The sequence below is a fragment of the Myodes glareolus genome, chromosome 17 (genome assembly GCF_982192425.1).
Source record: "Myodes glareolus chromosome 17, mMyoGla1.1, whole genome shotgun sequence".
NCBI classification, from domain to species: domain Eukaryota; kingdom Metazoa; phylum Chordata; class Mammalia; order Rodentia; family Cricetidae; genus Myodes; species Myodes glareolus.
This window is the reverse complement of record NC_142042.1, coordinates 51474540-51498096: the sequence shown is the minus strand read 5'-3', so window position 1 is coordinate 51498096 and position 23557 is coordinate 51474540. Positions and strand designations below refer to the sequence as shown.

General features: G+C 40.6%; 1 protein-coding gene and 1 long non-coding RNA gene across 2 annotated transcripts; one reads left to right on the top strand and one right to left on the bottom strand.

The window, feature by feature from the left end:
* Positions 1–317: 317 nt before the first annotated feature.
* On the bottom strand, positions 318–18653 carry LOC125405689 (chitinase-like protein 3). The gene is given in 13 exon segments (XM_087897673.1): positions 318–1450; positions 1453–1487; positions 2180–2322; positions 2407–2526; positions 3706–3768; positions 3770–3895; positions 4150–4273; positions 4450–4574; positions 8794–8959; positions 9627–9683; positions 16554–16755; positions 17291–17320; positions 18534–18653. Coding segments are annotated over 13 exon segments (1296 nt in total). The 5' UTR covers positions 18559–18653; the 3' UTR covers positions 318–1370.
* LOC125405690 (uncharacterized) lies at positions 3717–7226 on the top strand. Its single transcript, XR_014997643.2, has 3 exons — positions 3717–3877; positions 4334–5289; positions 6432–7226. It is a non-coding gene; the product is annotated as an uncharacterized LOC125405690 (long non-coding RNA).
* Positions 18654–23557: the final 4904 nt, after the last annotated feature.

Below are 23557 nucleotides of genomic sequence, written 5' to 3'. Positions count from 1 at the left end.
GTAGTATCCATCTTAGGAGGCCGCGTGAGAACTAAGTAAGAAAATGCATGTTCAATACATCAAGTTTGGGCTGCATGTGGTGGCATCTGTCTGTAGTCACAACTGTTCAAGAGGTTTAGGTAGGATCACTGAGCCCAGGATTTTGAGACAGGTCTAAGCTATACAGGGAGACCCATCTTAAAAGACAAGAAACAACACCAAAAATAGTTTGACCCATAAAGTGAGCCTACATTGGATTCTGGAGAAAAAACCAGAGCCATTATATTCTGACTACATGAAGATTCTTTTAATTGTAAGTAAGAGACATGCGAGGGTTTTAAGGAACAAAGGAAGATTGCATAGTCAAAGGGGAGTCTTATAGACTCTAAAGGTAGAAGTGCAGTGGGCTTCATAAAGGAACTAGAATCAGCAGCTATAAAGGTGTTGGCAAGTGCTTGCACTAGATGTTACATTCTAGCTTTCACACTTAGAGTAACTTTTTCTTTTCCTTATTTCTCTACAGCCCCTGAGCTTACATTCTGCCACTCTTAGTGGCTAACAGACCCACAGATTAACTGAGTTAATCTCAGTTGTGAATTCCAGGAAGTGATAATCTAATCTGCTCCATTGAGTCTAATGACCAGTTAATCAGATAGCCATGTGAGGGGTGACAGCAACTGTCAGCCCCCACTATGGTTTTAAGTACAGTGCGTGTTCTCAAAAAAGGCTCCTGCTAGTTTATATTCTGGGCAGCTACCCCATGATGCATCCGCTGCCCTTCCATGATGAGTCTCTGAACACCCACCAATCCCAGAAGCACTAAAACAACACCTGGGCTTTCAGCAGAAGCAGGATGATGTTCGGGGCTTCTGATCTTAGACAAGACAAGCTGCTCTGCTTATACTCACGAGTTCAGCACTCACCGTGGCTCCTTCCTGAAAAGGGTCACTACACTACAGACTTGCCTTGTGAATGTCCTCATCTTGTCCTGAGCACCAACAGTTTCATCATTTCCTTCCCGCAGCCTCAGCCATCACGCAGATGTACACAGGCAAACCGAAGATGGTAGGGTGGTGGCTCCACTTCATTCTCACAGTCTTTCCACCTTTCGCCAGAAGCAGCTGGCGTTTCCACACTGTGAAAAGGTTTTCACCAAACCGCAAAACCCCCCCAAGGGAGCTCATGTTTTGACTGTTGATTTTATTTTAGTTTGTTAGGTAGATTCAAGATGTCCTTCGTAAGGAGCAAAAGAGACTTCAGAGTCCTGGGAAAAACTGATATGGACAAGTCCAAGACTAGTTTCTTCATCACAGGTTGCTTTGAGGAGAAGGTCCGTTTGGAAATTGTGCTGGGATGAGATTCCAATTGGGCAGTGACAGAAGACTTTTTGATTATTCTCTTGGCCCAGCTGACACAGAATCTACTGCCTCAGTGTCTGTCTTCCAGCTCCTACCTCCACTGTCTAGAGGAGATTTACTTGCCGAAGGTCTGAAACAGAGGCCATGCAAAACTGAGAAACACAGCACAACGTGATGAGCAGGGACCCTCATGCAATGGCAGGCTTCTGCTGGAGGTGAATAAAAGTTTGGACATGGTGGCCTTGACTGGGGCTTAGATCGGAGGATAATTCTATGCTCAGGATTTAAGAAGTGATATCAATACAAGTTCTTACACATTTCTCGGTCCTCCTATCTTACCTCAAAGCCAGCTGGACTTGGAATGAAAATAAATATTTTTTCTATATAACTCATTGAAACATACTTGCTGAGTACCTACTATGTAAAGTAAGAAGCTTTAAAGATCAGGTAAAAAATGCCTCAATATAAAAAACAATCTGTATAGTGACAGGAGAGAACTGTTGAGCCTTCCTGTTAAATCTCCCCAGAGAGGGGTAAGTGAGACATCAAAGCACAGCCCCATAGAGACACAGATGCTTGTGGTGATGGCCAGCACAATTTCTGTAGACTGTTGCACATCGCAAAGACTTAGGAGATCAGGACCCTGCTTCCAGGCATGCTTGGTTTGCCCTAAAGCTATCCTATTGGCATGGAAGTTGATGGCTTGTAAAAGCTCAGAGACTGGCACTTGGACAAGAGCAATGAGATGAAGTGGGAAGAGTCTCCGTGGGCAATAGACACAAGCATGCCAAGACTCCCCTTGAGTTGATGGGGGGATGTTTGCATATCCCTGGTGTTACGTACTTTGACTGTGCACTCTGAGGGCTTTCTTCAGGGCCGACGTTAGAGGGAACTGTCCCTGGTTGCAGAAAGCACCGGTGAAGTCATCCATGTCCAGGGTCCATAGCATGGCACCTCCCAAGTTGTTCTGCTTAAGCCATTCGGCCTGTTTAAGGATAGAGGATAATAGTCATTTGATTTCTTGAAGCCCAGGGTTGGGCTCTCAGACCTCCCATGGGACTGACTTTACCTTGATATGAAAGCTCTTCACGTTGTCATAACCAACCCATTCGTTGCCCTGATAGGCATAAGGTACTTCCTGATCAGCATCCCAGGCCTCAGTGGCTCCATCATCCAAGAAGGTGCAAATCTTTAAAAGTCACGAGATAATAATCCTTTAAATATTGTGTCATGCTAGAGAGAAAAACACACTTTATTTTTTCTTCCTTTAATATATGTATCTGGGGGTGTTTTCCAGTGGCTTTTATTTGGAGTCATGAAGTTTGAGATAGTTTTCCTTTTGTGGTTCTGGGGATGAAACTCATGGTATGGCTCATGCTGCAAGAGTACTCTGCAACTGAACTTCATTCACAGCCCATGTTTTTAATTATTTATTTGCTTTTTGGTAGAGTCTCAGTTTATAGCCCAGCATTCAAACTATTGACCCCTTTACCTCTGAATTCTGAAAGCTGATATTGCAGCTTAATATATACTGCCCCATAGCAGACAGAAATATTCATGACATATCATATGATACATCTTTAAAATGTATGGTACTAGAGATGGAACCCAGAGCCATACTCATTAAGGCAAGAGCTAGACCACAGAGCAACACCCTCATCTCATGCTGTTTTCAAATGCTCGTTTACTGTCCATGTTATAGGGTTGACATTTTAGAGTCTGTAGCAATATGGGGCATATGTCCATTTATCACTTTATTTATCCATATAAATAAACTTAAGAATCTTGTCTGTTGCATGAAGGGTTATTATATATTGTTAACTCCTCAGTTTTAAAAATATATTCTATATGTACAAACTTTTAAGAGTTTGAAATGATACTCTGTTGATGGAGATGGCTCGTTCGTTTCCTGGCTTCCCAGACTCCAAATAGTCACACAGAAACTATATTAATTAAATCACTGCTTGGTCTATTAGCTCAGGATTTTTATTAACTAACTCTTAAATCTTAAATTAACCAATTTCTTTTATTTTGTATTTTACCACGAGGCTTGTGGTTTACTGGTAAGGTTCTGACTGGCAGCTGTCTCCTTAGGCAGCTACATGATGTCTCTCTGACTTCTACTCTCTTCCAGCCTGGCCATATTCCACCATGCTATAGGCTGAAGCAGCTTCTTTATTAACCAATGGTAATAAAACATATTCACAGCATACAGAGGGAGACCCCACATCAATACTCTGCTTAGAGCAGATGGATACTGGACATAATGAACATTCAAATTCAGCAGATTTCTATTCCTCAACCTCTGGGCAACAAGCCCAGCACTGGGCCTAATATTTGCAGAGAACTTTATAGACAATGTACTGACCTCATAATAGGCCCAGATGCCAGATTCCTCTGTGTAGGGTCCTAGTGCCCCAGCACTAGCTAGCAGTGGGCACACCAATTCCAGTGCTAGAGGGTTCACTCAGGGTGAAGGTTTGTCCATATGCCGGGAATCCAACAATGAGCTTCTCAGGAGATGCTCCACTTTCATCCCAGTAGGTCATGATGTAGTCCTGCAGGGGCGTAAGTTAGCTGTAGGCCTTAGGTAGCTGGTGCCCTGTGCTTGCTTATGTTAGTTCCCTGTTCTAACTGCTCAAATTATATATTGAAAATTTATTAGTTTTTTTCCAAAATACTTCACTGAAGTTGTAGCAAAGGAGGTATACAAGAACACTGCATACTCAAAATTTGATTTTTTAATTTTGTGATGAATCTCTCATGATTTGGACCATTTCCCGTCTGCATTTGCATCTGTGTAGGGTCTTACCACATTGAGGAAGGTGTTGGTGCCGGTGTCATTTAGGGATTTGTAGAGGGGACTGTTTTCCCCAGAGTAGCCATCCTGGGAGCCATGGAGATTATAAGTCATGACCTGGATGTAGTCTAAGAAGCTGTGGATGAAGGATGCTGTTTAAATAATTTCTGATGATCATTTGTCATACCTATGCCAGGAAAATGTGCACTTTCGAAGCCTATAAACCAAGACCATGTGCAACAAAACACCCCAAGGATGAAGATCTGTTGCTTACATTCCCTCAAGTATTCCTGAACATGGTAGACCACTTACTGTGACAGCTGGGGGATCTCATAGCCAGACTGGATGATGGACACAACACCAGCTACCGTGGCAGTGATCATCAGCCTGGGTCTACTGCTCTCAAAGACTTCTTCTTCAAAAGCTTCAAGCATTCTCTACAGAATAGTAACGTACAGTAGAGAACATTACAAATTCGTTTCAGCTCTTCTAATAAGTGTATATTTTTAAAAAGTACTTTCCCGTTTTGTTTTACATGTTTCTGTCATTATCTCAATAAAGGCAGTAGTACAGATGGTGTTAAGAGCCATTAAATATTTATGGGGTTTAGGACTTTATTATGTCCCCTCTAAAGTTACTAGCTATTCATCCAAACTCTAGATCCCAAATGACTGAGAGCTTTGCCACCATCGCCACATTCTGAAGCAGCCCTTGCTGCAGTTCCCTAAATCTAGCTTCCAGCAGTAGAGAAAGGTTTTCCATTTTCGACTAACTGAAGTTTATCATAAGACCAATACCTGATTGAATGAAATGCACAGTTAACTAAGGGAGAAGGTGGTAATGGTTGGGTACCAAGTGCAATTTAGTGCCAGATGGTAATCTACCTCTACTTTACGTGACTTTCATCTTGTATGAATATACTTCATACAAGTATATAATGAATCTCTTGTATATCTTCATACAAGAGATAATGTATTGGGGTTATCTCTTATAATTGCCTTGTTTCAGAGTACCTGGTCATCTCCCAACAGAATGCTCACAGAAATTGCTCTGTGTGCTTGTGGTCAAGTGACCAGGACATTTTACTGGATGAAGAGCATTATAAGAAAGGTGTTAGAGCTGTCTTGAAATATTAACCCCGTATATTGCAAGGTATGTGATTTTATATTGTGCTGTTGTAGTGCAAAGATCTCTAACTTTTTGCCTGGAGGTATGCTTCAATTAAAGAAAGAAATAACATGTGAGGCAGTAGTGGCACATGCCTTTAATCCCAGCACTCGGGAGGCAGAGACAGGCAGATCTCTGTGAGGTCGAGACCAGCGTTGTCTACAGAGTGAGTTCCAAGACAGGCTCCAAAGCTACAGAGAAACCTTATCGTGAGAGAGAGAGAGAGAGAGAGAGAGAGAGAGAGAGAGAGAGAGAGAGAGAGAGAGCGAGCCTGCAAAAGCCAGGAAACTGGAAAGGGGCCATTGGGACATTGGGAAAAAAGACAGAGTTTAAGGGAGTGAGTGAGGATAGGATAATAGACAACAAATAGTTGTTGGGGAATAATGGGGAGGGGTAAGTGTGGAGTGGGATGTTAGCGGAGAGTACAATAGGAGTAAGAGGAAGGATAACTTACTAAGAATGTTTGATAAGATCATAGGGAAACCTCCCATTTTATAAGCTTCCTAAAATACATTTAGTGAAAAAGCTTAACTGGAGTTGCCTATATGGGTGTTGTGTAAGGCTCCTCCCAGAAGCCATAGGTTATCAAACAAAAAACCCAGTGCCAGATGTGGGATCCAGGTCTTCAAGTTGTTGCTCAGTGGATCCCAGAGAACCCTAGGACAATGCAGGCTGTTACCATTGCTGTTGGTTACCGACTAGAACTTGACAGAGAGATGCTATCGCTAAGAGCATGACACACTTTGATCATAGAATATAGAGAAGTCAGTCTGGTGCTGACCTGGAACCTCCCTCCCTGTAGGCTAGTTTCCTTAGACCAGAAGGCCCTGTGAAGGCTGGTGGGGGGAAGAAAAGCCATCAAAAATTGTGCCAGCTATGATCCAGTGACAAGTGACCTGAAAAGATATGTCAGCTAGTGCAGTATAGGCATGGATGTTATGGGGTAAATCAACACCGTTCTAATTGAACTCAAGTCCTGTTCTAAGGAGGGGAATACACTACTGGTACTGTAAGGAAATCTAGCCAAGAATCTGTGAATTGGGGAGTAACAGGACCTGCAAAATACTGTTTTCCTAAGGAAAATAGTATTGAACTGCCTCCTAATTAACTTTTCCTCGTACCCACAGACCACTGCAACTCTCATCCCTCACCAGGGAAGCTTCTTTACACAGCAAGCGGCAGTTAATACAGACTGACAGCTGGTGGAAAGCGTTCTGCTCTTAAGAGGCTATCCGGATCACACCCCACTTCCCCAATGCTCAGGGAACATTGGAGAAAAAGTGGAGCCGGAGGTTGGGGAAGATTGCTGAGAAATAATCTCGACGATGGGACTGCTGCACCCACGAACGTACGAGACGCACAAGATCAAGCCAATCAGCAGAGTATGGAGCCGGAAGGGTCTCAGGAGGTCTCACCCTTAGGCAACAGAGGGAAAGAGAATCAGTTTTCCTCGGTTGTTAGGGACATGGTAGTTTGTCCATCCTCCAGTAGATGGCGCCATACACCCATGTAAATAGCCCCTGAAAGTTGGGCGTGGAATGAGGGAAGTCTGGGGAGAATTGAAAGTGGGTAGCGGTGTGGGAGGTGATGAATATGATCTAAGTACAATGATTTATGCACTATATTACCAAAGAATAAATATGAATAAAGATAAAGGAATGGAGTTACTGAATCTGACAATTAGAGCTATTGGGCAAAAGTAAGCTGGCAGACTCAGTGCTAAAACTCTCCAGAGGCTGCCCGACGATCTAGTATATGGTGCCATATGGGAATAATCTATCACGGTGGATATAGGACAGTGTAGAGATTCTGCCAAAAACGAGTAGAAAATAGAAGTAAAGAATGGAATAAATTAAAAGCCGTTTGTCATCTTTGACTTCATAACCTATTCATTTTTGCTTGGTGACCACCCCTCTTGCTGATGACACCAGTCCATCAAGTTGAGTCCTTTCCCGTGAGCCCTAGATATGTATTCATCCAATGCAATCTGGCCGTTCAGACCTATCCCAGTCCCTATGTTCGGATGTAAAGGATTCAGTTCTCCCACTCCGAATTCACTTTTTTGCTGTATTTATCGCCTTAACCAACCCACTTCTGCCCAAATAGCTCTTTAAGTCAGGAAACTGTGGATCTTCTATTGCTTTCTACTATAAATTTATCCCCAGGTCCTACCGGTTTCTATATTCAGAGGTCCCGTTGTGTACGCCCTCCTTCCCTCAGTGAGAAAGCATTGCTTCCCGTGATCACCTGTCCCTTAATTTACATCAGTGGCGTCCCCTGGAACTTTGCCTGCTGACTCTCCTTGCTTGTGTTTAATGTCAGAGCAGTAAGTCAAAACCAAAAGTTTGGCCACTGTTTCTCCACTGTGTATAATCCTTCACAGTATTCCCAATTATCTAGAGGGAGAATTCCCAATCTTTAGCTAAAGGACCCGCATGATCAGGCTATGGCTACCTGTGCAAACTCACACTCTTTCTCACAATCATTTAGTCACTGGTCTCTGTGTCTTTGTGACTTGCCCATTCTGACCTAATTGGACAGCGCTAATGGTTTCCCAAGACTAAGATTAGGTATCACTTACTGTGTTAGGCTCTTTCTGTTCATGCTTCACACGAACTTCTCTGGGTTTCTTGGTATTTATGCTAATCCTGTGTCTGCAACTGTTGGTTAAGTTTCAGCATTCTGACTCATACTGAATGTTGTTTAAAGCTACAGGTTTTGCCTTATTCTTATTTTAAGCCTAAACCAATATGTGCCACAGAGCGTGTGTTACTCTGATAACAACAGATTGTCTTATATAATCATTCTGGCATTGAACTCTGTTGTCAGGTAACACAGGCAGTTATGATATATCCTTAGTTACTTATCGGTAGAATGAATATCATAATGCTTATGGTACTTTTATTATAGAGCACTTAATACAGAAAGATCTGTACAAGTTCAACCAGACAAAATACTAACATGGAGTGGGGAGGTGGTCAAGAAGTTCCATCCCTAGTGAAGGAATTATTGGTAATTAACAGTTTCCAGGAGCAGTTAGCTTTAATTAAGGGTGTGGCCTCTGATAGCTAGGACATGCTCCAGCAGATAGCCATCTAACCCAGAGTACATGGACAGCACTAACTGAAATTGTGTGTGTGTGTGTGTGTGTTTAAATTACACAAAGCTAAGTAGATACAGAATAGGGAAAATCGGGAGAAGATGAGGGAGAGGAAGATAGAATCAAAATACAATATGTGATATTCACAAAGAATTAAAATGTGTATTAAATGTGAATATGAATCATCATCCCTAAAATGATGTGATATGTCTGGAATGCAACTTGTTGAAGGGGTATTTAATACAGGAGGATCTTTGCAATGCTAAGGTTCTGTACGTCTCAATTCAGTTGAGTTTGTTTTACTGTGTACCACCCTGTTCTACTCAGAAAGAACAGACTTTGAATCTTCCAGGACTAAAGGCACTTCCTCCTTTTCCTGCTTTCCTCACCTGCACCAGGACGGTGAAGAGATGCTTGTCTTTAGCAGGGCTCCCATGAGATCCAGGGAACTGCCAGTCCAGGTTCAGCCCGTCAAACCCATACTGGCGCAGGAATTTGATGGCTGAGCTAATGAAAGTCTGGCGGTTGTGAGGAGTGGAGACCATGGCGCTGAACCTGACAGAGACCAAAAAAAAAAAAAAAAAAAGGGCATGGTAAGGCCTGTATAATATTAACACACTGGAATAAAAACACTTTACAGCCCAAATTCTACCTCTGTGCCTTCACTAGGATGCTTCAACCTGATGAACACTTGTTTCTATTTTGCCCCAGCCTTCCTTTGCAATCACTACTTTTGCTTGCCTCAGGACTCAGCATGTTCTTTGTTTTGTTATCCCCAACTGAACTATTCCAAAATTATCATTTTTAAAGATATCTGGCCATGTTAACTTACCAAACACACTTCTAGTTCATGTGCTTTCAAAGAAGTCTTATTTAAGAGAAGACTTTTAATTTTCCATATACAAAAGACAAAAACATTGTACAATGCCTTCTCAAGCCATTGTGACCTTGAAATACTTTAGATAGAAGTGCTTTGGAAGCAGGAAACTGTTGCTCAAAGCGTTCTGTACTTGAATACCATTTGAGTTTAAAGTTTGACAACATAGTAATCTTGCCAACTGTTCTGCTTAGAAGTAAGGTTCCAGTTAATTTTTAACATTAACACAGTCACTTAGTGGATGCCTTCAGCACCTCTGATGTTGTGAAGTACAGCAAAAGAGGCTGGTTGGGCTAGCTTGCTTTCAATAGTAAATGAACAAGTGGCTTTCTAGAGAGCACTTACGGGGCAGGTCCAAAGTCCCAGCCTCCAATGGCCAGGAGGGTTTTCAGTTGGGTGTTCCTTAAAAGCAAAAGATAAAGAACGATTTTAAAATCCATAGGTTCCCCCATTTAGGTAATGCAACTGATATTATTTGGTGTTTTCCTGACAAGATATGACACACTAAAGCACAATTTCCTTCCATTACCATAAGCTAACTTTCTCTCTCTCTCTCTCTCTCTCTCTCTCTCTCTCTCTCTCTCTCTCTCCCTCCCTCCCTCCCTCCCTCCCTTCCTTCCTTTCTATCTTTCTTTCTAAGGAAACTCTGAATTGTAAAATTGTGCATTGTTCTTTTAGGGTAGTGACTAACAATAATTATGGTGTCTATAACTTAAAAGTATAGTTAGCTCATATTCTCTTCTCTTGAATAGAATGATAAACATCATTTGAATATTATTATTTTTTCCAGCATCCTTCACAATTAGTAGAGATTTGTCAGGTTAGAATTACAAACGTTCTTGAGATACTGACTATGAACCTTGCTCCTATAGGAATAATTCATAGGGGTTTTGAGAGGACATTAAATTCTAGGTTTATTGCACCTTTCTTGGAGATTTTGATTATGTGTGATGGGATAAGTGTGTGCGTTTGTGAGTTTTGTTTGTTTTTTTAAAAATGGTCCATGTAGTTTTGTTGCCAGAATTATATGGACTACACTTGGCAAAAAAGCCTGGTTAAGTAGTTTCTTTCCAGTTTGGGATTACAGTACACGTTCATGTAACTACACTCATGACAGTGCCTTCACCACAGGGAGAAGTACCTAGGTCTTCCTTATTGCTGATGTGGTTGAACTTAATGAATCTGCTAGTTACTGGATATGATGCCTTATTTTGTTTTTACACAAAGATGAACTCTATCTGAATACATCAAGTTGTTTGATTTGTGAGCTAAATGATGTCTAAAGTCTAATATCCTCCACTTCTTGTTTTCTGATATAAGTAACTGAGGTTGTTTGGAGTTTCCTCTCCCCACAAACTCTCCAAAGAACAAGGAAAGGAAGAAACATAGCCCCTATTTTTCACATGCTAACGGTATCAGTGATGTGACAATTGTCTAAGTCCTTGCTACTTAACACATAGCTCCTAGACCAGAAGGGTCAGCATCGTGTATCAAAAGTGTACTAGAAATGCACCATGTTGTCCACATGCAGAAGAACCATATAGTTGGGCTGATGTTGCATACTATATCCTAAAATCAACTCAGAGTGGATTAAAGAGCTAAACACAAGACTATCAAACTACTAGAAGAAAATATGAGGGGAGCCCTCTGAGAGTGGTCTGGGCAAAAACAAGACAACAAATTCAAGAATTAACTGTGAAATGATTCTGAAGAGAGTGAAAGAGACAGAGACAGACAGAGGCAACCAAATAATGAGTTTAAAAAAATCAGGAGTTAAAAAAAGACATCATGAAATTTTCAGGCAAGTAGATGGAACCAGAAAAAAAAATCACCCTGAGTGAGGTACTTCAGATCCAGAAAGATGAATATGGTATGTATTTGCTTATATGTAGATATTAGATGTGAAGTTAATGATACCAAGCTATGACAGGATAAAACTCAGATCCTCAGTCCATAGACTCACAGAGGGAAGGCATAGAGCAAGGGACTAGACAGAACAGACAGATCTCATTAGTAAAGGAAAATAACATAGAGAGTTATGGATGTATGGGGATGCTGGAATGGGAGGATCACATGGGGAGGGTAGGGGAGTGGAGGGAAAGAAGAAGTTGTGGAAGGGAATAAAGGGAGAGATAGTTAAAATTAAGGGGCATTTTGAGGGGTAGTATGGAAATCTAATACAGTATAAATTTTTTGAAATGTATACATATGTGAAGGAATTTAAATGAAATTGCTAAATAAGGGGGAGTCCCAACTGACCATCTCTTGTCTCTAAACAAAGCTTCCAGTACCAGGATTCAGTTACATCTAATTGAGTTCTGGCCAAAGAAGTCCTAAAAGGGCTATTGTGAAGGCTATATAGGTTGCTCTCCACAAACTGACAGCAAAACCTCATTGCTGAAGATAACACCTACACAACTCATTGAACATGGAGATATCTAGCTGGTGCCTATGTAGAGCCTTCACTCCCCATGTTCCAGCATCTTTAGTACAAGAATGTACTCTGTGCACTCTCAAAAGAGAAATGTAAACACCCATCCAGCCACAAACTCTTTATCTACAATGGTGTACCGCCTGCAAGAAAGGCTAAGGCAATGGTGGTTCAGAGTTTGTGGGTTCAGAGTTTGTGGGAGTAACCAACTGATAATGGATCTACTTAAGGCCCTGTCATGAGATCCGTACCAAACACTGCTGGTTGACCAAGAACATGAAACTAGATAGCTTAGGGACCTGGGGTAAAATCAATTAATATTGGTCTAAAAAAGGAAAAAAAAACCCAGCGTGATAAAATGACTCCTAATGATATTCTGCTATACTTGTGTAGATCAGTGCCTTGTTCAGCTGTCATCAGAGAAACTTATTCCCAAAGCAGATGGGAGAAAATAGTGGAGACCACAGCCAAACATCATGCAGAGAGTGAGAGACTTTGAGCACTCAGCTCTAAATGGGATGTCTCCATCAAATCCCTCTCCTCAGAGCACAGGAAACCCTATAGAGGAGGAGGTGGAAAGAATGTAAACTCCAGAGGGGATGGAGGACACCAAGAAAACAAGACCTTCAACCTGAGTGAATTCTCATGTGAACTCACAGAGGCTGAAGAAACATGCACAGGACCTGCCTGGGACTGCACCAGGCCCTCTGAGTTTAATGTTTTTATGGGTTCCTGAGTGTGCAAACCAATGGGAGTCTGGCTCTTGTGCCTTCTCTTGTCCTCTTTTCCTTCTGTTGGACTTCCCCGTCCAACTTTGATGTAGTTTTTGTCTTATCTTGTTTTACACTTTATATTAAAGAGAATGAATTAATGAAAACCTAGCTGCTAGGGTAAAGGTACAACTGAGATGTCATTATACTTGCTGGAGAGGGAAAATCAGTTTTCTCTAACAGAGAAATACTGAGTATATCAACCACCCCAATATAGAACTCAAGTTTATGTGTAGTTGACCATTGTATAGTGGAACCAGCAGTAATTTTGTGTGAGCTTTTGTTTTTTACAGTTTGATATTTTTGGGTGTTGTTTTATTTTGTTGCTTTCTGGGCAGGGGAGGGTTGTAGTTTTTTTTTTTTTTGATTTTTTGAGGCAGGGTTTCCCTGTAGCTTTGGAGCCTGTCCTGGAACTTGCTCTTGTAGACCAGGCTGGCCTCGAACTCACAGAGATCTGCCTACTTCTGCTTCCCGAGTGCTGGGATTAAAGGCATGCACCACCACCACCTGGCATTATTATTATTTTTTTTTTGAGAAAGAACTTAAAGTTGGGTGGGTGGGGATGGGGAGAGGTTTTAGAAGGACTTTGGGGAAGGGAAGAATATGATCAAATACATTTAAAATTTTTAATAATGAAATATAATAACTGGGTGGTGGGGGTGCATGCCTTTAATCCCTTCACTTGGAAGGCAGAGGCAGGTGAGTTTAAGACCATCTTGGTCTACAGAGTGAGTTCCAGGAAAGCCAGGAATGTACACAGAGAGACCCTGTCTCAAGAAGCCCAAAAAGGGATATGAGCACTCATATAAAAAGCCATATAACTGATCTATAAATTTTTAACATTAATAATTTTATATAACAGGAGTTTCCATGACTTAAATTAGAAATGTTAATATCCTTGTTTGAACATATCCTGCTTTATGTGCTCCAGGATAGATATTTATGGCACGATCCACTTTTATCCTAACTGCAAAAATCTAAGAAATTAGATTTTCTGTCTCACATTTTCTCTAATATGTGGTGGGTTCTAGATGTGTGTGTGTGTGTGTGTGTGTGTGTGTGTGTGTGTGTGTGTTAAAATAGGACTGAGGTTGAGGAGATGGATAGGTTTTTAAAGCAATTGCAAAGAAGTGTAAAGACGAGACTATGAGAGTTTGGGCCCTAGAACGTATACATGCCAGGCAGGCATGGTGGTTTGTCTGTAATTCCAGCCTCAGAAGGCAGAAATTGATCACACACACATGTGTTCATGAACATAAATGCAGGCATATAAACACACAGACACAGGTAAATGGACAAAGAAAAAACAGAAAGAGGACTGTGAGGATAGGAAAGGAATTTAAGGGACAGAGAAGAAGGAAAATAGCAGAAGACATGTGTCGTGAAAGTAGAAGGTAACTTCTTAGCGGGGAAAGATCAGTGAGAGAGAAAGGCAGGGAAAAGGAGAGAGAGGAGGAGGGAGGACATGAATAAATATATACAAACTATTATGACAGAAATGTGTGACTTGCCATAATGAAACCAGTTACTTTGTATGATAACTTCAAAATACATGAAAATGAGTGAAAACACCCATGAACTTTAGGATGGGAGAACATATTTGGAATCCACGCATCTAATAAGGAGTTAGCATTAAAAAAAGCAGAAACTGGAAGAGAAATAACCGTTGACAAATGAGAAAAAAGTCTGACTGGGCATTTCTCACAGAAGGTAAACGTCTAAGAGGTGTAAGAAAACGAACACACACAGATACCCTGAACATCATTACCAATCAGAGATACTCAGGATAGAACTGTGCTGACACATCACCTAACACCTGTTAGAATGGCTAATAGGAAAAGATGAAAGGTAACCAATGTTCTCAAGGATGTATAAAGAAATCACTGCAATGTAAATGTAAAAAGCCCTAGAGAGAGCACTGTGTAGATACCTCACAAAATACACACAGATTGCACATGATTCATCAACACCACTATCCAAAGAAAATGAAATCAGTGTTTTGAAGGTATAGCGCTCAATAGTATTCATTAACATTGAATAGTAAGATCCAAGATACGGAATCCCATTAAGTGTCCATCAATAGTCGAATGGATAAAAATATGTATTATATATACAATATAAATTATTCAGATATAAAATAATGAAACCCATCATTTGAAATGTTTGTGAATTTGAAGGACATATTAAGTGAAATAAACAACACACTGAAAGGCAAGTAGCACATAATAAGACTTATAAGTGGGATCAGAGCTATTTGAACTTGTTGAGAACAAAAACAGAAAATAGAACAGTGGTTTTTGGGACTGCATTGGAAAAAATACTGGAAATATTTTGGTTAAAAATATCATGGGCAGGAGAAATGCCTCAGAGGTTAAGAGCACTGGCTGCTCTTCCAAAGGAGTTGGGTTCAGCTCCCAGCATCCACATGGCAGCTCACAACTATGTGTAACTTCAGTTTCAGAGGATCTGATTCAGTGTTCTGAATTCCATGGGCACCAAATGCATGTGGTACATAGACATATGTGCAGGCAAAACATCCATATGCATAAAATAAAAATTCACATTTAGTTGAGTTTTTGACTTAAGGGGTCCTATGGAAATCCCTAAGCAATCCAGGTTGATGCTAGTAAAAAAGACGGTCTTCTCTGCAAACTGACATCAGGGTCTCATTGCCAAGGGCAACATCTACACAGCTCATTGGATGTAGAGAGTTCAAGTTGATGCCTGCAGGGAGCATTCATCTTCTTGATCTAGTCTCTTTGACTTGAGAAGATACTCTGTAAGCTATGGAAAGGGAAATCTGCCCACTAACTCAGTCATAAAACCTTCTACCTGCAATCTGCCATGCCTGCAAGATATGCTGGGGCAATGTTGGCACAGAACTTGTGAAAGTGGCCAACCAATGTTTGGTTTAACTTGAGGCCTATCCCATGAGAGTGAGTCTATATCTTCCACTGCCTGGATGGCCAGGAACCAGAGACTAGACAGTCCAGAGGCCTAAGGTAGAACCAGATATGATTGATCAAAAAAAATTAAATCAGTGAAATTGAAATGATTTCCAATGATATTCTATCCTTACAGACCATAGACTGGTGCCTTATCCAGTTGTTATCAGAGAGACAGCAGATAGAAGCAAGTGCAGAGAACCACCACCAGTTATGAGAGAGAGAGAGAGAAGGAGAGAGAGAGAGAGAGAGAGAGAGAGAGAGAGAGAGAGTCTAAGAATGGAGATATCCATTGAATTCCTTCCCTAAGAGATATCAGGGAGCCCCCAGGAAGATGGGTAGGGAAGATTAAAGAAGTCAGAGGTTATCAAGGACAGCAGGAGAAAGAACATGACCCATTGAACAACTAAGTAGGGCTCGCATGGTCTCACAGAGACTGAAGCAACAAGAACAGGCCAGCTTGGGTCTTCACCAGGTTCTCTACATATATGTTATGACTATTAGCTTGGTGTTTCTTGTGGGTGTATCTCTGACTCTTTTGCCTGATCTAGGGACTGGTTTCCTCCTATTGGGTTGACTTGTCCAGTCTCTATATGAGGGCTTTCACCTTGTCTTGTTGTTTCTTGCTTTGTCCAGTTTGACTGTTGTCTCTTGGAGGCCTGTTATTTTCTGAGGAAACAGAGGAGGAATGGATCTGAGGGAGAGTAGAGATATGGGAGATAAGGGGGGAGAAGATAGATGTAAAACTGTGATCAAGATGTATTGCATGAGAGAAGAGTTTATTCAATTAAAAAATTGAAAAAATCTGAGAATATTGTAGTAAAGTATTTAGTGAGACAGGAAAAATGTTCAAGAAATCTTTATGTAAAGGACATTCATCATGAAAAAGTTAAGTGTGTGAAGTAAAAATATGCTAGTAAGGTCATGAACCATATAAAATGTAGGTGCATTCAAAATTCATGTCTTATGTAATAATCATATGTAATTGATGGCAGTAAGAACCGATGAGATTGGCTGCCTCCTCATCTCAAACTCATGGATTCTGAGCTACATTTAAAGAAACATTAATACGTGGCAACTATTGACCCAAGAGACACAAAATCGGACAACTCTGCCATTCTCTGACCTGCGTTTTAGGGTGTTTAAAGTTTGGTAGTCAGCCAAGTCATTCATGCTTCTCATGGTGATCCTGTTGCTCCGCATACTGGCAAAGGCATAGATGAGGTGAATACACAGGCAGGTGTCAATATCAGCAGCACTGAAGCTTCCCAGTCCTGGCCTGTTCCGGGCCACATTATTATAGTAGCACATCAGCTGGTAGGAAGAACCTGTGGAAGGTAAATAAGAACAGGGGCCTGCTGTAGGTGGCAGTGACCTCTGTTGATGGTTTGGTCCTGCCTCTTTCCCTGGCTGTGCCTCAGGCACCTGCTACCTGGGAGGGGACAATTGGTACTAAGACTCTTTAACCTGAGTCCAGACATGATAACTTAGACATCAGGCACTGACTTGAAGTTGATGATTAGAACGATGGCGCTCGCTTCTGGATCTTGACTAAGTTTAGAAGACCAGTTAGACGCCACGCCACTGCTTCTGAGCTGCTCTACAGGAGCTGGTTTGTTAATGCTAAGGTGGGCACACAGAGGGCAGCACTGAGAGCTGAGCTGACACAGTCTACTCCCAACAGTGGGAACCCATCTCTTCCCCACATGGCTTTATCTCTTGGTAATTTTTTCCAAATAAAGTAATATGAGAGTATAATTTAAAAATCATGAAAAGAAAAGCACATTAGGAGTAATTCTTAGAGATTTGAGGCTTACGATGGGAAAATGTTCGTAAACGACAAAACCTGAAGTCATGACATACCCAGCTGAGAATTCAGCAGAAGTGCCAAACCTAGAGAAAGAGAAAACAAACATTCACTGTGAAACATCTGCCTGAACCATTGAGCATCAAACTCTGAAACAGTGAAAGCCATCCTACTAGACACAGACAGAACAGCCCCAGTGAAACTTTATAGCCATTTCAAGGGGTGTTGTTTTCAGCGAGTATACATTTCTTTCTACTCTTACGATTTTTTTTTGGAAAATGGAAATGATCATCCTTGTCCAAATTCTGTGTCCTAATTAATTTTTACTGAACGTGAAGTCTATTTATTCACAGAACTAGTGCTGTCTGAAGTTACTTTACTTTACTTAGTAATCACCCTTTTAGACTATGTTTCACCTTTCAGAGTTTGAACCCAGCCTTCCAATAGTCAAGCTATCTGCTAAAGCAGAGAACAGTATTACCACAATCTGAGTTTTTTTGAAACATCTTTGAGAAGACCTTGCTAGAGGAATGAAGATGTGAAGTTCCAGGTACCTCTTTTTGGCATCAACAGAGCAGGGTTTGAGACAGCATGTCTTACTAACTAGCCCAGATGGGCCTTGAAGTAGAGAACCTGCTCTCATGTCTCTTGATTGCTGAAATCATAGGCTTGAACCATCATCGTGTAACCAGATCACTTGTGAATCTTTTACAAGTTGAGCCTCAGTGTTCATCTGAGAAGGTTTCTGATGCTTAACAAAGTTTACAAAGCATAAGTTTAGAGCAAGATTTCAATGACTTGGCTCAAAGTAACTACTGTATAAATCTCTATGGTTGTCTATGAGGAACACTTTTACTCCATCAATGCAGCAGACCTGTGGAGGATAAATCTGAAAGCAGAAGAACAAAGACGACTAAGATAGCTGCATCTAAGTTTCTACTGATCTTCTTTAAAAGTTTGTTACAGGATATAAGTAAATAAACATAATGCCAATGTAAGGGAGATAGTATAGGAAGATGAGTGGGGAGTATTAAAGTCTGGACAAAGCAGGAGCCAGCAGAACAGTATTGTTAAAATGAGACTCTTTTCACGCTGTATGTGTGTCATCAATGAAGGCAGAATAGTTATCACAGCCCGTGAGATTAGGAAAATTTATTAGATGATGGAAGAAACTTTGAAATTGTGAAAGAAGAATGATAGTACGTAGAGTCATAGTGTGACGATGCCTCCTGGTCGTCAGATCCTGAGAACAAAAGAAGCCAGGCAACACTGAGTCTTTATGTCTGACTACCAACTCACCTGTGACAAGAAGGAGCTTGGTCATGATGTCTTCAGCAGTGCTTTAGTGGGGCCCTAGTTGGCCTTTTAAACAGGTAATCCCAAGGTTTGCCAGCTGGAAAGTGTTTACTAGGATCTGTATATATGACTAATCAGCAAGCCACCAGCTTTCCTGCTCTTCTGACTCAGTTCCTTTAGTATCTCACTGCCACCACCCTTCCTGTTCCCGATCACAAAGCTGTGACATATGCTTTAGCAGTCGGGTAGAAGCAATCACCACAGGGAGTACTCATTCCCTTAATTTCGATTTTGGCAGTTCCCAAGTTCACAGCAGCTGTTCCGGTGTTGCAGTTAAGTTTTATTGAACTTATTTCATCCCTGACATAAAATAAGTTTCTTACAGGAAAACGAGTTAATTGCTTTTTTAAAACCCCCTTTCTTCCTTGAATTATTTGCTTGTAATTTTTGTGGTCAATGCTAATGAACCTTCACCCTGTAGGGGCTACATTTTGAATGTTGAATATTATGCCTACTCTTGTTCTTTGGAATGACTTCAAGTGACAGTTATAAGAGAAATCTATTTAAGAATGTATTGGTCCCAATATGTTCCTTCTCAGGCTTCTAAGAACCCTCTTAATGTTGACATACAGGAGAGGTTGAAAAAGATTTTCAGTTTTGAATACATAAAGATGAGGGTATTGAAATGTCTCCTTTACTAGAAAATATTGGTTACCTGATTATTTCGAGAGTTTTAAAGATTGAAATTAATTCATTGCAGTCTTCCCAAACACCATCTGCTACTACTGTCTCATATTAACTTTGTTTTAGTTAAAATGGTGTGCTTAACACCTCAACACAATTTACATGCCTCTGCTCAAGCTGTTACATCTTTTCATGTCTTGCTTTCTACCTCAATCATAGAATTCAAAGTTCAGGTTAGATCTTGGCTTTATCATTCAATGATGTTCCCTCCTCTGAATTCTGTTATGTACTCTAGCCCGTGTTGTTTGTACAGCTTATAACCTGCGATAACCCAGAACTCAAGTGGTAGGCTAATGTATGGCCTCCTTGTTCCTCATCAGAGTTACTGTGAATCCAGGCCAGTTAAATCATTTGATTCATTTGAAAATAAAGAGTATCGATTCTCCTAAAATAACTGAACTTTCTGTAATGATTTCTGTCTAATTAAAAGAGAAATTTCCCTGATGAGGGGGTGAAGACTTTGTTTATCTGTGGATATGAGGAAACTCTTTAAAATTTAGTTAGAAATTCTACTGGGTTAGTAAAGTGGTGGTTAAAGTGGGGGTTGTAGGTTCTCCTCCAAGATTCCTTACTTCATAAGGCCTGGGTAGTTGACTGGGTTTCCAGTCACTGTGGAGAACCACAGTCAATCAAAGTGGGAAGTTGTGGAGCCCAGTCCTAACTAATAATCTATAACACAATTTCTGCACCCAGGGCTTAGGGACTGTTGCAAAATTGGGGGTAAAAGGATTGTAAGAGCTGGAGGAACAGGATGTTCGATGTGAGATTGTGTCTTCTAGAAATGTCAGAAGTTACATCAATGAAGTTTACAAACCTGGCTTCTTAAACACATGACCTGAACAAGAAAGACACAAATAAACATGATAATGTGGATGGGGGAAAACTCATGAAGCCTCAACCCTGATAAAAAACTGGTCAGCTAAAGAATGCTGAGAAATAATATTTCCCAGGGAAGAGTCCACCAACCAGTTGGTCAACTCTCAAAAGTATATGTAACGATATATAGATTGAGCATATTTTATTCATGCACTTATGAGCACATCTGAATAAACACATACCAATACATGTATATATCAACAGTTCAAGAGAAGTGATTATAACTTTGAAAGAATGCAGAGGGAGTGTACATGTGAGTATTTGAAGGGAGAAGAGGGAAGGGGAAAATTATGCAATTATACCATAATCTCAAAAAATTATTAAAAAGTTAATTAGATCTTGAGGATTTGGGTCTCATCCACAGGATCAGACAGAGTCTTCTCATGTATATTTATGTTTCTATAATATACATTCTTCAAAAATGGATGGAATCAACCCAAAACCTCTGTTTGGGATCCCCAGTTTGTCCTCCCCATGCCCTCCACACCACTTACAATAGTGATCCAGGAACATAAGGAATTATGAGAACTGAAACTCATGTAGGAACTTCCCCATTCACAACATTTTATGGGGAAAGTATGGCATCCTGAGGCTACAACTCTAGGTAGGGGCATCTGAGCCAGTTTGTCCACTTTCTGCTAGCCACACCATTCATTATGTTGCTCTGGGACAGTGTGAAGTCTTGCAACAAGAAACCCGAAGTAGGGATACCACAGAGTCAAGCCCATCCACTTGCTAGTCAAGCTACCCTCCATATCACTCTAGGACTACAAGAGCCCTGGATGCTAGAATTCCAAATAGGGAACCCCCCAGAACCAGTCTGCAATCCCACCTACCAGATATCCCATGACAGCATAGTGCTCTGTGTCCCATACTGCAGATAGGGCCCCCTTGCCTATCTGCAAACACATCTTTCTCTACTGAAGATGGTGTGGTGTCCCATGGAGCACCACCCATTCTCATTGTGAGTGATCCCATCCTCTGCTACTTAATGACCATCTGTAGATCTTTGTGTGTTCTCCACAGACTTTGGAAGATTGGAAGCAAAAATCATTTAAGGTTAAAGAAGGTTTGTTCTTGAGCTCAGTAGCTCAATAACAGAAGTTGTATATATCCCTAGCTGAACTGGGACCACTTCAGATGCCTCATCCTTATATCAACACAGGGTTGTTCCAAGACTAAACTCCAACACCATTCAGCTGATCCTTTGCTTTACAGAGGCTTCTCAGTTTCAGAGGTCCCATTTATTCATTGTTGATAGTGTTGTTTGTGCTATTGGGGTTATATGTAGGAAGTGGTCTCCTGTGCCCATGCATTGCAGCCTACTTCCCACTTTCTCTTCTATCAGGTTCAGTGTGGTCTGATTTATATTGAGGCCTTTAATCCATGTGGACTTGAGTTTTGTGCATGGTGATAGATATGGATCTATTTTCATTCTTCTACAGGTTGACATCCAGTTATGCCAGCACCATTTGTTAAAGATGCTTTCTTTCTTCCATTGTATAGTTTCAGCTCCTTTGTCGAAAATCAGGTGTTCATAGGTTTGTGGGTTAATATCCGGGTCTTTGATTTGATTCCATTGGTCAATGTCTCTGTTTTTATGCCAATATCAATCTGTTTTCATTACTGTAGCTCTGTAATAGAGTTTGATGTCAGGGATGGTAATGCCTCTGGAAGTTCCTATATTGTATAGGATTGCTTTGGCTATCCTGGGTTTTTTGTTTTTCCATATAAAATTGATTATTGTTCTCTCAAGGTCTGTGAAGAATTTTATTGGGATTTTGATGGGGATTGCATTGAATCTATAGATTGTCTTTTACAGAATTGCCATTTTTACTATGTTGATTCTACCAATCCAAGAGCATGGGAGATCCTTCCATTTTCTGGTATCCTCTTCAATTTCTGTCTTCAATGACTTATTTTTCACTTCCTTGATTAGTATTACCCCAAGAAACGTTATACTATTTGTGGCTATCGTGAAAGGTGATGTTTTTCTGATTTCCCTCTCCACTTCTTTATCCTTTGTGTATAGGAGGGCTACTGATTTTTTTGAGTTGATCTTGTATACTGCCACATCACTGAAGGTATTTATGAGCTGTAGGAGTTCTCTGGTAGAGTTTTTGGGGTCACTTATGTACACTATCATATCATCTGCAAATAGCAAAAGTTTGACTTCTTCCTTTCCAACTCGAATCCCCTTGATCTCCTTGTGTTGTCTTATTGCTATTGCTAGGACTTCAAGCACTATGTTGAAGAGATATGGAGAGAGTGGGCAGCCTTGTCGTGTTCCTGATTTTAGGGGAATGGCTTTAAGTTTAATTTGATGTTAGCTGTCGGCTTGCTGTATATTGCTTTTATTATATTTAGGTATCATCCTTGTATCCCTAATCTCTCCAAGACCCCTTTATCATAAAGGGGTGTTGAATTCTGTCAAATGCTTTTTCAACTTCTAATGAAATGATCATATGGATTTTTCTTTCAGTTTATTTATATGATGGATTACATTGATAAATTTTTGTATGTTGAACCAGCCCTGCATCTCTGGGATGAAGCCTACTTGATCGTAATGGATTTTTTTGATGTGTTCTTGGATTCAGTTTGCCAGTATTTTATTGAGATTTTTTTGCATTGATGTTCTAAGGTCTCTCACCCTCTGTATGTTGTCTGGCTATGGGTCTCTGTATTTGTTCCCATATTCTGTGGGAGGAAGCTTCTCTGATAATGGCTGAGCAAAGTGCTGATTTATCATTATAGCAGAATGTCAGGAGTCATTTTGTTTTTACTTTCTTTCTAGTATAACAGTAGTATTTAGATTTTCCCTTAGGTCCCTGGGATAGCTAGTGTCTGAGTTTTGGTCATCCAAGCAGTATGGGTATGCATTTCATCTGGTGGAACAGGCTTTAGGTCAAATCAAATATTGGTTGGTTACTCCCACAAGCTTTATGCAGTAACATATCTTGCTGGAAGGATGTCATTGTATATCAAAGTTTGTGTGGTTCTACAACTGAAGAAACATGACACCTACCTTATTGTATTGAAATTTTCATGGGGTATGCATTGAATTTGCAGATTGCTTTTGGTTGGAAGGACATTTTTACTACGTTAATCCTACTGATCAATGAGCATAGGAAATCTTCCCATATTTTTGATATCTTCTTCAATTTCTTTCTTCAATGTCTTCAAGTTTTTATTATACAAGTCTTTCACTTGCTTGGTTAGAGTTACCCTAAGGTATTTTATGATACTTGAAGCTATTGTGGAGGTTTTTGTTTCCTTGGTTCCTTTTTGAGTCTGTTTGTAATTTGTATTTAGGAAGGCTGCTGATTTCTGCAAGTTAATTTTGTATTCAACAACTTTGCTGAATGTGTCTATCAGCTGTAGAATTTTCCGGGTTGATTTTTTTTTCG